Source organism: Parasteatoda tepidariorum, chromosome 2, assembly GCF_982258835.1.
Source record: "Parasteatoda tepidariorum strain Cologne lab strain chromosome 2, Ptep-v5.0, whole genome shotgun sequence".
Taxonomy (NCBI): domain Eukaryota; kingdom Metazoa; phylum Arthropoda; class Arachnida; order Araneae; family Theridiidae; genus Parasteatoda; species Parasteatoda tepidariorum.
The window spans coordinates 23037567-23053075 of record NC_141756.1 but is presented as its reverse complement, the minus strand read 5'-3'; the positions used below and the strand labels follow the sequence as shown (position 1 = coordinate 23053075).

The 15509-nt window shown below is 30.3% G+C and overlaps 3 protein-coding genes across 3 annotated transcripts in view; all 3 read right to left on the bottom strand.

The window, feature by feature from the left end:
• Nucleotides 1–14664, bottom strand: part of LOC107449419 (uncharacterized) — a 34223-nt gene extending 19559 nt beyond the window's left edge. Inside the window, exon 1 of the mRNA XM_087156989.1 lies at nucleotides 14537–14664. The gene's annotated coding sequence lies outside the window, so the exon portion shown is untranslated. The remainder of the gene's footprint in view (nucleotides 1–14536) is intronic.
• On the bottom strand, nucleotides 195–1154 carry LOC147814844 (uncharacterized). Its single transcript, XM_087156505.1, has one exon. The coding sequence runs from the start codon at nucleotides 1152–1154 to the stop codon at nucleotides 195–197; it is 960 nt and encodes a 319-aa protein (XP_087012631.1).
• On the bottom strand, nucleotides 1787–3001 carry LOC147814843 (uncharacterized). The gene has a single exon (XM_087156504.1). The coding sequence runs from the start codon at nucleotides 2999–3001 to the stop codon at nucleotides 1787–1789; it is 1215 nt and encodes a 404-aa protein (XP_087012630.1).
• Nucleotides 14665–15509: the final 845 nt, after the last annotated feature.

The following is a 15509-nucleotide window of genomic DNA, read 5'->3' as shown; positions in this document are numbered from 1 at the left end:
AGAAAAGAACGCTAGAAAGCTACGCTTGGCGCATTACAATCTCGCCAATGAGAGCGCGGACATCCCGGCCCCCATTGAAATATTTTGACATTTGAATGTTTCAATAATCATAAAAATAACAACAATCAAAATACAAATTTAAGCAATATTAATACAATTATTTTTTTTTTTCATTTTGAATTCAACATATAAATTTAAGTATTGTTAACAATTGGTAATACAGCAATATTTGAAATGCTTCTTTTGAAAATTCCATGAGGTGTGCGTACGAAAACCACACGTACATTATCATCCTTTCCGGTGATAATTTCAGAAATTCGTCCTATAACCCATTTACATACAGGTAAATTGCTTTCTTTTACCAGAACCATCATACCTGGTTTTACATTTTGTTTTTGAAACAACCATTTTGATCTTTGTTGTAAATGACTGAGATAAGAGTTACACCAATTTTTCCATATTGTTTGAACAATTTTTTGAGTTTTCTGCCATCGGTTAAGCAAATTTTCTTTAAAATCAATCAAATTTTGCTCAGGAAGTGCATTAATTGCTCTTCCAATTAAAAAATGTTCAGGAGTTAAAATTTCATAATTTTCTGGATCAGATGACATAGGAGAGAGAAGACGAGAATTAAGTATACCTTCTATTTGAATAGTTATAGTAAGAAATTCTTCTATTGTTAATTTCGTAGAACCAATGGTTCTTTTAAGGTGATACTTGAATTGTCCGACTCCTCTCTCCCACAATCCACCAAAATTTGGTGAACGAGGGGGTAGAAATTTCCACAGTACTTGCTCCGATGAAAGGAAACCAGATAAATTATCTTTTTTAGCATTTAAAGAATTTAAGAATTTGCTTATCTCAGCCGAAGCGCCAACAAAATTGGACGCATTGTCACAAGATATAGTACAACTTTTACCTCGGCGGGCAAAAAACCGTTTAAGTGTAGCTATTAAAGCACTAGTTGTTAAATCAGACAATAATTCAAAATGTACAGCTTTAGTGACCATGCATATGAAAATTGCTACATATACTTTGTTATATAACCCCTTTCTCTGGTTACGATATTTAATCCAAAATGGACCACACAGGTCAAGTCCTGCGTTTGAAAAGGGTGGGCTAGGAACTACCCTCTCAGGAGGGAGATCACCCATTATTTGAGAAGAGACTGTTGGCCTTATTTTAAAGCACTGCACACAATCATGTACAACTTGACGAGCTAATTTTCTGCCACTAATTGGCCAAAAAATTTGTCTTACCGTATTTAATAGTCCTTGAGGACCAACATGCAAATCTCTCAAATGAAAGTAAGAAAAAATAATCTTAGAAAGTTTATGACCAGGTGGTAATATTATTTGATGAACAGAATTATAATTCAAATTAGAATTGGTCAACCGACCACCAACTCTGAGCAAACCATCCTGATCTAAAAATGGATTCAAAAATTTCAATTTACTATTTACAGGAACAGGCTTACCTTTTTTTAAGGCTGAGATGTCTGCAACAAAGTACTCACCTTGCACCTGTTTTATAATAACATTTCTGGCTCTATCTAATTCTTCTACTTTGAGAGGACCCCTAAATTTATTAACATTTCTACAATTTGAAAGAAACCTAAAAATAAAGGCTAAAATTCTTATTAGTTTCAGAAAATTATTTGTAACACTTAGGCATTTATCAATAAAAGAGTCATTTTTTATAGTCATTAGTGAAGTCGCTATAGGTTTCAGCTCGGTAGAAAAGAGTTCATCACTGAAATGAGTTTCAGCTTGAAAGTTTTCTTTATTTAGAAAATCGGACCTGTCCACCACAGTTTATTGGATCCAAGGGTTGTAGCGTCTGAGCCTCTGGAAATGATATCTGCTGGGTTCATTTCTGAAGGTACGTGTCCCCAATCACAATTAGACGTAAGTTGTTGGATTTGTGAGACTCTATTACTCACAAATATTTTTAAAAGGTGAGGCGAAGTATTAATCCACGCTAATGCAATTGTTGAATCTGACCAGAGTTTGATATGATCAAATTTAAGTTTCATAGCCTCTACAACCTTTTTCACAAGTTTTGAAAGGAGAAGACACGCAGACAGTTCCAATCTAGGAATAGTCATAGTCTTGATTGGTGCTACACGCGACTTGCTGCAAAGAAGCTGGCTGAAAGATTCATCAGGATCTGCAACTGTCTGTAAGTAAATTACCGCTCCAAATGCTTTTTCTGAGGCATCTGCAAAACCATGCAGAATAAGTGTGGAAAATGTCTCCTTCAAAACACAACGAGGTACTTGAATAGTTTCTATACTATGAAATGTTTTAATGAACAAAGTCCACTCTTGGGCAATAGGGGATGGTAACCTTTCGTTCCAGTCTAGCTTGTGCAACCAAAGCCGTTGCATAAAAATCTTCGCTTTGCTGATGACTGGACCAAGTAGACCAAGAGGATCATACAAACGAGCAATTTGAGATAAAACATCTTTCTTAGTAACATCTGATTTTTCCGTAACTGCAACTTTGTAGAGAAATGTATCCCTTTTATTATTCCATCGCATCCCTAAAGTCTTCACTGTTGCATTACTGTCACGATCAAACGAAAAGTCTCCCAATTCTGTGTCTTGTGAATCAAAGCTAGTACACCATTTGTGTAATTTCATTCCTCCCCTTCTAAGTAGTTCTGTTAAATCTTGCTGAAGCTTAATACATTCATTTAAATTAGAAGTACCGGTAAGGCAATCATCCATGTAAAATTCTTCCATAACAACTTTCGATGCCAAAGGAAAATCCTTCTCTTCATCCTTTGCTAATTGTTGAAGAGTCTTCTGTGCCAAGTAAGGAGCACATGCTGTGCCATACGTAACGGTTTTAAGTCTGTAGGATTCAGTAGGCTCATTTTCGTGATTTTTCCAGAGTATTTTTAGAAATTTGGTTTGTGAAGGCAGTATTTCGATTTGTCTAAACATTTTCTCAATATCTGCGGTGAAGGCATAGATGTGTTTTCTAAATCGTAGCATAATAGAGAACAGTTCATCTTATATCACTCCTCCCTTGCATAACAAATCATTCAAGGAACAGCCATTTGTAGTTTTGCTATCTGGTTTTAAGACACCATGATGAGGAAGGAAATATCCATAACTGTCATCAAAATCTGAATTGTCTGCTATCCTTTCCATATGGTTCAAAAGTTCATATTCCTTTAAAAACGAAACATACAATTCTTTCATTGCAGGATTACTTGACAAACGTTTCCATAATTGATTAAGTCTTTTTTCAGCAATTTGTTTTGAATCTCCCAACGGTATGTTGTTTTTACTAATATCCTTCCTAAATGGCATCTGAACTACATATTTCCCATTAGTTTTTCGCTAAAACGAGTTTTCAAAAAGTTCGTTGCAATAATTTAATTCTGAACTGACGGGAGTTTTTATTTCGTTTACATCTTCATTTTCCCAAAAGGAAGTTAACGCCTTATCAAGATTTTCGGTTTCAACAAGCAAAAAACACGAATCGTTTATTTTCTCTAAATTAGAATTTAAGTTGTTCGCAACTCCCGATACAACATGACCAAAAAACGTTTCAATTAATATTAATTGGGAATCCTTAATTTTAATTTTATTCGTACCCAATAGTTCGAAGAATAATTCTGCTCCTAAAAGAGCATCAATTCGTTTTGGTTTATTCCAATTATTATCGGCAAGTTTCATTTTTTCAGATAAACTTAAATTCGATATATTTACAAATGTGGGTGGAAGAACCGCAATTTTTGGAACTATTAACAAGTCTAAATAATAAGATTTATTATTTTCTTCATTTGTTAACTCGGTACGAACAAATGATTTAGCTGTAATGCACGAGTCATTAACACCAGAAATCGGAACATTTGTTTTTTGTTTCTTTAAACCCAATAAATTAGCAGCTCTACTGCTTATTAAATTTGAACTTGAACAGCTATCTAATGTGGCTATTAATGGTCTAAATATTCCCTGCCCATCTTTATAAACAACCGCCGTGTTTAAAATCACGCAATTAGCATTTTCGTTTTTATTCGTAAACAAAGTGTTCGAAGGAGTGAAAGGAGGGGAGAGGGGTGACAAGATGTCTGTCTCCCTTTTCTCTTCTACTGCTGTATCAAATGTAAATGACTCATTTCTCATATTTTCATGAAGTAAAGAATGATGATCTTTGCTTTTACAAAAGCAAGTGTATTTAGACATGCAAGGATTAGGAAAGTGCTTATTTAAGCATGAAAAACACAAATTATGAGTTTTTACTATTTCAATTCGCTGATTTACACTCATTCGTTTGAATTTATCGCATTTATAAAGTTTATGGCTTTCCCTACAACCTAATAAGCATGGGTTATTCAATTTCGATTTAATTAAATACATTTTCTCTGTATTTGGCCTTGAACTAAAATGGGGCTTCTTTCTTTCCTCTTTAATATTAAGACCTTGCATAATTCTAGAACGTTCTTCCGAAAAACTTAGAAAATTGTCTAGTTTGGGTATTTCGTTTTTCGACAATTTCATTTCAAAACTTTTTCTAACTTCTGGATCGAGTTTTTGGAATAAAATGTGCATAATCAATGTATCTGATAGTTCATTTGATTTAAATTCAAGCAAGTTTAACGCTCGTAAATTACATTTAGTGTTATCGATTAATTGCATGAGCTGATTAGGAGAGTCAGGGACTCTTGAAAAACTTAATAATTTATTAACATGGCAATCGATAACTGCTCGTTTGTTCTCGTATCTATCTTCAAGAGAAGACCATAAAGATTCAAATGTATCTTGGGCTGACTCAAGGCGTTTTGCTTCGCCTTTGAGGCAGCTTTTAAGATAGCACAATCGTTGCGTGTCGCTCAACTCTTTATTATTTCCAATAATAGAATTAAATTGAATTTTAAAATTTTGAAATTCTTCATATTTTCCGGAAAAGAAAGGTAATGGTAAATCAGGAATTTTATATATGTTGGTACATAAAGCATTTGATTCCGTTTCATTAGGTTTATTAATATCAAATTTAGAGAGTAAAATGTTGATTTTTACCTCTATCTCTTCTATTTCATCTTCTATATCTTGAGCAACATCTAGATTGTCTTTTAGATCAATTTCTTCCGGAAGTAGCGTATATCCTTTTATCACTTCACATATCGATGCTTGCAGTTCCAATGCTACTTTCAATTTCTTTTTGAGAATGATGGCAGCGGCGCTTGCATCCTGCTGCGTTGAATGTTCTGCCAAAAATTTTTGGATTTTGTTTATTTTTGTTTTAATTGCCCCACGTTGGCGATTAAGACTTGTTATTGAGTTAATTGTGCTCATATTGAGCTGGTTCTGCTCCAGGTCGCTAGGACCAAAGATGTCGGAGCTAATAGAGTCAAATGGACTGTAACGTTTGGTAATTTTTTATTGAATGAGAAAAGAACGCTAGAAAGCTACGCTTGGCGCATTACAATCTCGCCAATGAGAGCGCGGACATATGCAACGTTCTTTCGTGGCGAGGATTTAAATTTAATGGCAAAATTTTGAAAAAACTCTGAAAGCTTTGTGGTTTTTAAATGTCTAACACTCTATAAAATATTTTGCACAACACAATATAATACAATGGTAATTAATATTGCTTTTTCACTTTTACATAAATAAAATATTTTACATTACTAAAGAAGATTTTTCATGGATTATCACCAATAATTAACCTATTTGGAGTAGGGTGCGTAGCCAAATTTTTCAATAAAAAATAAGCACCTTTTAAGTACTTTTTAAGCACTGAAAAAATATCTTTAAGCACTATATACATTAACAAAATACAAACTAATTTTCAAACACTCTACATCAGTGTTTCCCAAAGTGGTCCATATGGACCCCCAGGGGTCCGTGGTACCATTCAGGGGGTCCGCGTAAAATAAAAACTGATTTAGTGGTCCCCGAACAACGTCAGGGGGTCCGCCTCAGGTTTAATATAAAATAATAAAATTGTGATTGGTTTTAAATTGTGATGGAAATTAAGATGAATAAAATAGTTGCGATTTTTACGTCCTAAGTAAACTACAAATAAAGGTGGGTGCTTATAATTATTAACAGTGGTTTGTTACAAATTAAACAGTTGATTTAAAAACTTTCTTATATCTTTTGTTCCCTTTTTAAGAGATAACAGTATGAATGAGTCGAAGAAAAATGGCCGAAAATACAGTGTTGAATATTTCAAGTATGTCTTTATTTCTTCACCAGGAAATAGTACCTTACCTATGTGCCTTCTATAAAACTATAACAAGTGATTCAATGAAACATTCCAAGCTTAACGAACAATTGATACAAATCCATAGTGACAAAAAAGATAAAGATTTAACTATTTTTCAAACAGACAAAAAAAAAATATCTGAAAACACCGTCACTGCAACAACTTATAGGGACAACATCTAAGCGAGGTGACGATGGATTGCATGTTTCTCATAGTTTGGCATTTTTCTATATATTACTAAGTCCGGAAAGCTTCACACTATAGAAGAACTTATTTTACTAGCTGTAGGTGAGATAATACTCATCCGGTAGCACAAACCAGCTTTTATCATTGTAAAAAGAATTCCACGGAGTAATAATAATGTACAAAGAAGGATTGACAAAATATCTCAGTGCGTAGAAAATTCTTTATGTGAGTACTCAAAAATATCTGAATTTTCTATACAGTTTGACGAGTCTACTTATCCAGGAAACGAAGCTTTTACTTTTAATTTATGTAAGATTTGTAAAAGAATAAAAATTTTACCAAGAATTGTTATTTACTAAATGTTTGGAAAGTGATACGAAAGGTGAAATGCTATTGACTGAATTAAAAGCCATACCCTCGACTAATATCATTTCTGCAGCTACTGACGATGCTCCGGCAATGGTAGGAAGTTATCGAGGTTTTCTGGCTAACTTAAAACAATTTGCAGCGGCGAATGTATTTTCAGTACATTTGCCTAACTTAACGAAACTAATTTGAAACTACAAGATGAGATTTAATCAAAACTAAAATCGTAAAACTGCGTTTGTTGCAAAACTTTTTCTGTATAAGCAAAACTTGGGAAGAGGATATCGTTCTCTCAATTTCAGTGCCGTAATGAACCTCATCACAAAAAATAAATAAATGATTAGAAATTAGTGCTCACGAACATTGAGCCGGACATAAATGCACTATGAAAATCTCATCACGTTCATCCAATTCATCAATTTTTTATTTTATTTTAAACAAAGGATATAATTTGAATAAATAGTTCTTCAACAAAATGTTTTTTTTCTTTAAATTTGTAATTTTTACACCGTACATATATGCAGTTTTTCACTTGGGGGTTCGTGGGCAAGTATTGACTATTAAAAGGGGTCCATGGGTCAAAAAAGTTTTGGAACCATTGCTCTACATGATCATGATAAAACAAATAGTTTCGGATAAAGAACTCTTTTCTTGGTTATATTAGTCAACACAATTGAGAGAGTTTTCAGTTCGATTTCAGAGGGTGTAAAATGAACCCTAAAATAGAGAATATTTTGCAAAATGCAGCAGAGTTGCACATAAGAGTGGTAGAATCTCACCGAATTCACATGCGGACTCGCAAGTATTTCATCAAACATGTATAATGATTGGCGCTTTTATACGCTATGAACCGACGGTACACCGAAATAAATAGTGGTCGAATGAATTGTGAAAAAGCTGAATAGAACATAAAGAGGCACGCTTTTGCATATTACATGGCGAAAATTGACATGGTAAAGAAAAAAAATCTCCTTTTCGAAAAGGAAAAATTAAGCATTTTTAAAAAACACCTAGTGAAAAAAGCTCCTTTAAGCACTTTTTAAAAGACGAAAATCGGAAATAAGCACCTTTAAGCAGTTTTTTAAAAACGCTACGCACCGGGTAGAGCTCATTAAACAAAATTAATTCAATTGCGACAGTTGATTTCCAGGATCTTTATAATAATATACCCAATTCTAATCTAAAGGATATTCTTTTGAGTAATTAAGATGATTATAAAAATATCCTTAATAGTGATACTGAATATTGGGAAATTCTAAGTCATATATGTATTTTTAATAATTATCATTATGATGGATAACACTTTTTTATTCAAATAGATGGAATACCACAAGAATCAAAACTTTCGTTACTTCATATATTCACGCTTTTATGAAAAAAACTATACTTAAATTAGTTTTTAGATGTACTGATGATTTAATTATCCTTAATTTTAAAAACTATACCATTATGTCAAATAATATTAACCCCGAGGAATTAAATCATGCTTCGTAATCATGACGACAGTATTAATTTAAATTTTTTGGATTTAGGTATAAAAAGAAGAAAATATATGCATTGTTGACTTTCTCTTAAGATAAAAGGAATGTTATGAAGTTTAATAAAATGTTTCGTCTGCTGAACAAAAAACTTTAAAAACTCGTATACGGTTGAACAAAGGCACATTTTACCAGAAGTTAGTAATCTTTCCACAACACACTTGTTGCGCGGGGTGGAAACAACCAAAACTCGTTATTTCCAGTTGTCTGTGGTATACCTTTCAAAATAATTAAAATTCTAGATTTTGTAAAACTATTCGAAATCGTCTCCTACAACACAACAAAGCTCTATTTTCGAATACTTTAAATCAGTGTGTGAAAAATATTTATCGAAAAAAATTAAGTTCTTTTTCTTTTTTCCGAAAAAAGGATTGCTCTGTGATTATTCACAGATCAATCCATTTAATTTTTGATGACTTCTAGAAGTGATTTTGCATTGTTCCATCTACATGGACCACGCCCTATAAGAAGTTGGCGTCATAATAATATATTTTGTAATAATAATATATAATAAATTTGGCAATATAATATATAATAAATTTGGCATAATTCAGAGAACCTCCAAAGTGAATTGCTAGAGGGCCGGGATTGCCTGGTAGGGCGCTGGGCCCATGTCCAAGAGGTCGTGGGTTCGATCCTCACCGGCCGAAGACTCCCCTTGTAGTAAATGGTGACTGATGCACGTTAAATCTGTCGAGTCTCAAAGTCCTCCATGTTCCCATAACAAATCAATACCTCTGGAGGTACTGATCCAGGAGTTTCCTTGTCTTCTGGATTTGTTCAGAATTACAAGGCTACGGAGTTGAACATTAGTAGTCATAAACCCATGAAATTGGGTCGGCTGTTCAACGACGGTTATAAAATAAAATTTAAAAAAAGTGAATTTCTAATGCTAAAATGTGATTGTCACGGAAATTATGCAGGCGTTTTGGCGAACTTTTTTTTTTTGATATCGTTATTACCTTGGCGAACAAAGTATATATTCTTTGTACGTATCTTTGGCCAAGGTTATTACATTTAGTTTCGTTTTTCATAAGCCGTACACTATATTAAGTGTAATTTTTCAATCAAATTCTGCATTTATTTACGAGAAAAAATAGTTTCATTTTTATTAACTCTTGCCACAACTCACATAAATTGATTTGTTTTAAATCTATTTTTGGCTAAGAAATGTACATTTCAAAATTACTTTCTTAAGAGAGCAAAATTAAGTTTTTTTAGATTCAAATTATTTAATTTTTGAATCTTAAAATTTTAATAGTCATAAAATTGAAAATTATTTATTAATCATAATAAGTGGTGAACAAGTTCCGCACAATAATTAATTAAAATCAGCGAATATTTCCGGCTTTTAAATCAATGTTTTAAAGTGATTATGTTAAGAAAGCGTGATTTTAACCCTTTTTTTATAATCTTCAAGTATTGTAACACTAAGAATAAAATTAATAAAGAAATTCTATACCATTTTCTAAAAATGCTGACTATTAGATAATAAAACCAAAAAAAGAACTATATATAATTAAGATAGGAATAAAATTGCGATTGTATAATTGCAATCACTGGTTACCCATTGGTCAAATGTTTCTTTTTCTATCTTAATAGAGTCACATAAACAAAAATTGTCATTGTTTGCAAAAACTGCATCAATTAATTTTTCCTCTTATCGTTGTTCTTCGGTTTTCAATTCCAGTCAATATACATCATCGCCAAGGTAGTAATTATAAATAAGCAAATCACAAAATGAATATTAAAATAATTTAGATTAACATTACATAAAAACATTATAAATATTCGCTGGGGAAATAAAAAGAAAAAACTCATAAGGTGAAAACAATCAACTCCAAGAAATTCCAAAATTATCATCTGCTTTTTTTTTATTTGACCTTGCTGTGTCGATTTTTTATTACTGCTTATGTTAGCCTGATTTTTTTTTTTTTTTTTGACTTGTGTAATTCCATTTTTAAGATTATGGTTTTGAAATTGATCGAAGTTGTTCAGTTCAATTTAAAGTTTTAACTTAAGGCAATATTTAAAAAAAATATCAAACAGCAGCGGTCGCCATAACAACGCATGCAATGGCGACGAATGCACACTGTTTATTATTACTATTGAACAGTGAAAAGTGTGATGACATCAAATAAAGTGCGCATTCCATCAATCCCAAAACAACACCCATTTCGATAATGGGCAATATAAAAAAAAACGAACTACATTAAATTCTACTATTTCTAAAAACATTGATTTAAATATTAAGTTTTAATGAAATAAATAGAATTAAAAGAATTTACATAATATTAATTTATATAATATTATTTTATGAAATTTTTTTTTTGACAAATTTGATTCACTCAAGATTTCCTACTACATTTGCTTAGTATTACATGAGAGTAAGGGCCCTCAACTAATACCTTTTTAAAAAAAAAACTTGGCTCTAATAATTGTATTTATTTTCATAAAATAAGTGAAGAGTATGAAAATTTAAACAGCAAGTCCAGAACACCCAACAGAACAACATGTCTAAAATATTTATCCAATTAGTGGACGGATCTAAGGTACAGTCTCATGCAATTACAACAAAGTATTCAATTATCTTTATCAGGGTTGGCAGGTTTTTGACATGTGACAGTTTTTGACAGTTTAAACCATGGTTTAAACCGTCACGTCAAAAACCTCACTGTCAAAAATGTCGAAAATGTCAAAAACCTATATTCATATGTGAAATTTAATTAATACATAAAATTTATATATTTTTTAAAGGATAGTGTTTCTAAATATGTTCTAGAAAAAATAAATTTAAAATTTTGAAGAAACACTTATATTTTGAATAGTAACCAAAATCTTGCACTTTTGAAAACTCACATCTTTTGTAATATTATGTATTCATTTTCATGTGTTATTGAAAATCTGCAGTGATATTATTAAGAAATTTATTTATAACCAAATTTAGTGTATAGTATAGATTATACTAAAAATTAGACATTTTTAAAGATAAACATTAGCAGTTTTGTACATTAGACATCTTCTTTTAAAGAAATTTTTTTTTTAATATTCTTTTAAATCTTCTTAATAATCTTTTTAACATAAGACAATACAAATTTAAGTGCTTTCTGTTAAATACACAGAGTAGTTAGTGTCGATTTACAGTATATTCAGCCTATTCATTTACTATGCTGAAAATTTAGTTTATCCAAATACTTGTGAATTTCATTTTGCTGAATACGATATAGTTTTGTTGAATATCTAAATATTCAGCTGTTGAATAATTACTTCTTGCTTTCAAGATATGCATTATTTGTATTCTTAATACAAGTGGAGAAAAAAAAATTAAGAGACAAAAATTGTTTTAAAATGATAAGTGTAATAATTATAAATAAATATAATAAACAATATGAATTATATTTATCATTATTCATAAATATAACTACTTTTAAATTCAAATTAACATATTGGATAATTAAGATATTCGGTATAACATTAAAAAAAATTTTTTTATACACTTGTATCTTGTATCAAGTTTGTATTTATACAACATAACTTGTAAGCTCCTTATAAATATTAGTTATATGTTCCTTATATGTCAAAAATGCATAGTAATAAACTTTTAATTTTCTTAAGTATCAAAAAGAAGAAAAAAAAATTTTTAAATATAAATATTTAAACAATTTTTTTGCAAAATTTTTCTGCACATGCATTTGAATATAAATTTCTGAGATTATAAATCTGTTATTTTACCTTAATTTTAATTAAAAAATATTTTAAAACCTGCTGATTACCTATAGTATAATTAAACTTCAATATAATGCATGGCAACTGTTGGTAGTTTTGAAGTTTATATATTTTCTTGGCAAACTTCAGTTTTTGACATTTTTGACGGGTTTTTGACGGTTTAAACCAGTATTATACCCTTGTCATGTCAAAAACCACTTTTTGACGTCAAAAACCCAACCCTGATCTTTATTAAATCAAATTAATAATGAGGAACATTTCAAAGTGATAAACCTCTGTTATAGTTAAAGTGCTCGGCAACCACACAAAAATATTTAATTAGTTGACGAACCTCAAGTCAACTTCTAGGATTATAGAAAGGATCTATAAATAGAACAGTACAAGAATGTCAAAATTTATTCAGTTTTTTCTTCGTATTGTAAAAAAAAAACATTAACCCAAGAACATTAAAAAATTTTATAACAAATAATATAAAATAAGATTATATAAAAATCCTAAAATATTTTATATTATAAAGAACGGTTCCTCAGACGCAAACGTTCATGATTAAAAAAATTATTATCTTTATTATTTCAAATAATAAATAAAGGGGAGACTGAGTTTTCAAAATTGTAGCTCTGTGATTTTTCACTGCTCCGGACTCACACTAAAATTATTTATAAGTAAATGATCCCCAAGTATGTTTAAAAAAATTGTGGATTCTTCGATGTATACGTCATTAGACCATAAAGACGACGACAGTAAACCGAAATGGATTGTGGTTAAATAAATAGTAAAAATGTTGAACGGAACATTGTGAAAAACACGCTATTTGCATATATCATGAATAAACATAACTAATGAATATCTTATTCGAGAAAAGAGAAAATTATGCACTTTTTTACAAAATTCCAATGAAAAAAAAAACCCTCTAAACGGCTCTTAAAATACGTAAATCAAGAATAACAAACTTTAAGTACTTTTTAAATACGCGTCGCATCCAGTATAATATAAATGTAAATAATTTACCAATCCATAAACTTTCATTCAAATAAGAATATTAATATTGAAATTTTGCAAATATTGTTAGAAATAGAATATATAATAGTTCTTTTAATGGAACAATCTGCTTATTTAGAAACGAATATCATTGAGACGTAAGAATGTGGGTCTTTGAGCTAAGGTGACAAACAGGTGACATGCATTGATAAAAATAGAAAACTAAACGCACAAAATATCCAAAATATTATTTTCTTTACTATATTATTCAAAATTGTCAAAGAACATTTAAAAAAAAGCGCATCATGGCTTTTTGAAGGCCATCATTTAGAACGTGCGCCATTGTTATGGACATGTGATATAGCCTCACATCCGAAATAAATGTGTGGTACGTGTGTATTAAGTTTTATGCTTTAATCATTAAAAGAGCGTTTTTTTTTATAAATTATTTCCAAAATTTATCGGACTAAGCGAAGAATTTTCATTTTAATAATTCGAATTTTTATAACTCGTTTACAATAGATCTGATTTGAAAGCTTCTTGTGTACCTTTGGAAAAATATATATTATCAGTTGGAAAAATATGAATTCGCTTAACATTTTAAGAACAAACAATATCTAAGAAATATCTTATTTTGGAAAAGAGAAAACTAAACCCTTTTTACAAAAACCGAATGGAAAAAAAAGCCCCTTTAACGGGTTTTAAAAAAACGAAAATCAAAAATAAGAAAATTTTAAATACGCTACGCACCCTCTATAAAATATGTGTAAATAATATGTCTATGAAATTTAATTCAAATAAGAATATTATTATTGAAATATAGCAAATGGTATTTAAAATAGAATGAGACATAATACTTTTAAATGGATAATCTGCTTATCAAGAAACTAAAATGATTGAGATGTAATAGTGTGGGTCGGTGAGCAAAGCGTGCAGGTAACATGTTGCAAGCACAAAATAACCAAACTAGTCTTTTCTTTAATAAATTTAATTCAAAATAGTCATAAGAAACATTTAAAATGGGTTAAACATAACATTTCACGAGGCTCGAATTTTGAACATGCTATTGTTATGGGCTTAACCTCAGATGGCCTCATATCCAAAATTAAACCTTTATATGTGTGGTACATATGTACACAGTTTAATGCTTCCGTTACAATAGGCGCGATTCTTTGAATTATTTCAGAAATCTGTCTGAGTAAGGGAAGAATCCTCATTTTTTAAATAAGCTTATCTTAAGAAAAATTCATACAAATCAAAAAATGCTTAAAAATTGAAAGATCTGATTTGAAAGCTTTATGTTGAGTAATAATTATAAAAATATTAATTTGTTTAATATCGCATGATAAACACTAAAATTTTTTAAGAATTTTCCGATTCCGAACGTTTCTACTGTGTAAGTGAACACTTTTAAAATTACAAAAATATTCAACAAGTAATTGCAATGAATTCATAGCATATATAAAATATTTAAGAAAAGTTCGCCACATAATTCAAGAAAAATAGAAATCATACCAAGTAAGAGTTGATAGAGAAAAACACTTCAAAATTAACATTCCATGGCTTGTATCTGTTAAAGCAAAATTAAGCCAGATCAATAAACTGTCGAGACTATCATATTCCATAATAAATACTAGCACCCACTAAGTTAAAACGGAAACTTTTATTCTCTCGCCAAATGGGTAGAAAAATTCGCCAATTTACCGTTACGAATATACTTTTTAAAAAAAATTTCACTAACTAAAGGAGAACTAAATAGCCAAACATTGGTTATTTTCAATGAGAAAAAGGGAAAGTACCGTTAGACACGAGTCGGATGTTGGCATGGCCTTGAATATTATTTAATGTTTCTCTCATTATATTCTAACATTTTATTAAGGCTGACGTATTTATTTCTCATCATAACATCTTCGCTGTCTTATTTTTTTTAATTATATTTGGTTTCTATTGCGTTTTTCGTTTCTGTTGAAATATAAAGATATAAAATTTTTAATTCAGTTTTAATACTTATTCCAAGTAGCTAGATTTCCAGTGACGCAGCAATTTATTTTAAATAAAAATTGCCATGCTGTTTGAAGAAAGTTTTCTACTTTCTTTAAAAAAGAAAATAATTTATAAATTTTTTACTTCTAAAAATAGTTAATAGTAGGACGGGAAAAAAAGAAATGCCGCATTTGTAACTGTGGCTTATAAAAGCAAATTGGAAATAAAATTAAAAGTTTGAACAGTTATAATTTGAAATGGATACACTTAATCTCAGTCCAAACTTATAAATAAGTTTCATTAAAATATTTTTTTAAAAGAACTTACCAATGTTACCATTTTACGAGGTGTTAGTTGTTTAAGATATTCGCAGACTCCGCGTCATCCCCAGTTCGCTCTGCTCGCCAACCCCCATGATCACTTCTCCTTCATCATTATTCCTCTTTTTTTTTTCTTTGCTTAAAAATCAATATTTAAGCAAAAGATCACTTTGTTTCTTTTCAAA

Coding starts and splice junctions, on each gene's coding strand:
- LOC147814843 (XM_087156504.1), bottom strand. CDS start 3,001: ATGCTACGATTTAGAAAACACATCTATGCCTTCACCGCAGATATTGAG.
- LOC147814844 (XM_087156505.1), bottom strand. CDS start 1,154: ATGGGTGATCTCCCTCCTGAGAGGGTAGTTCCTAGCCCACCCTTTTCA.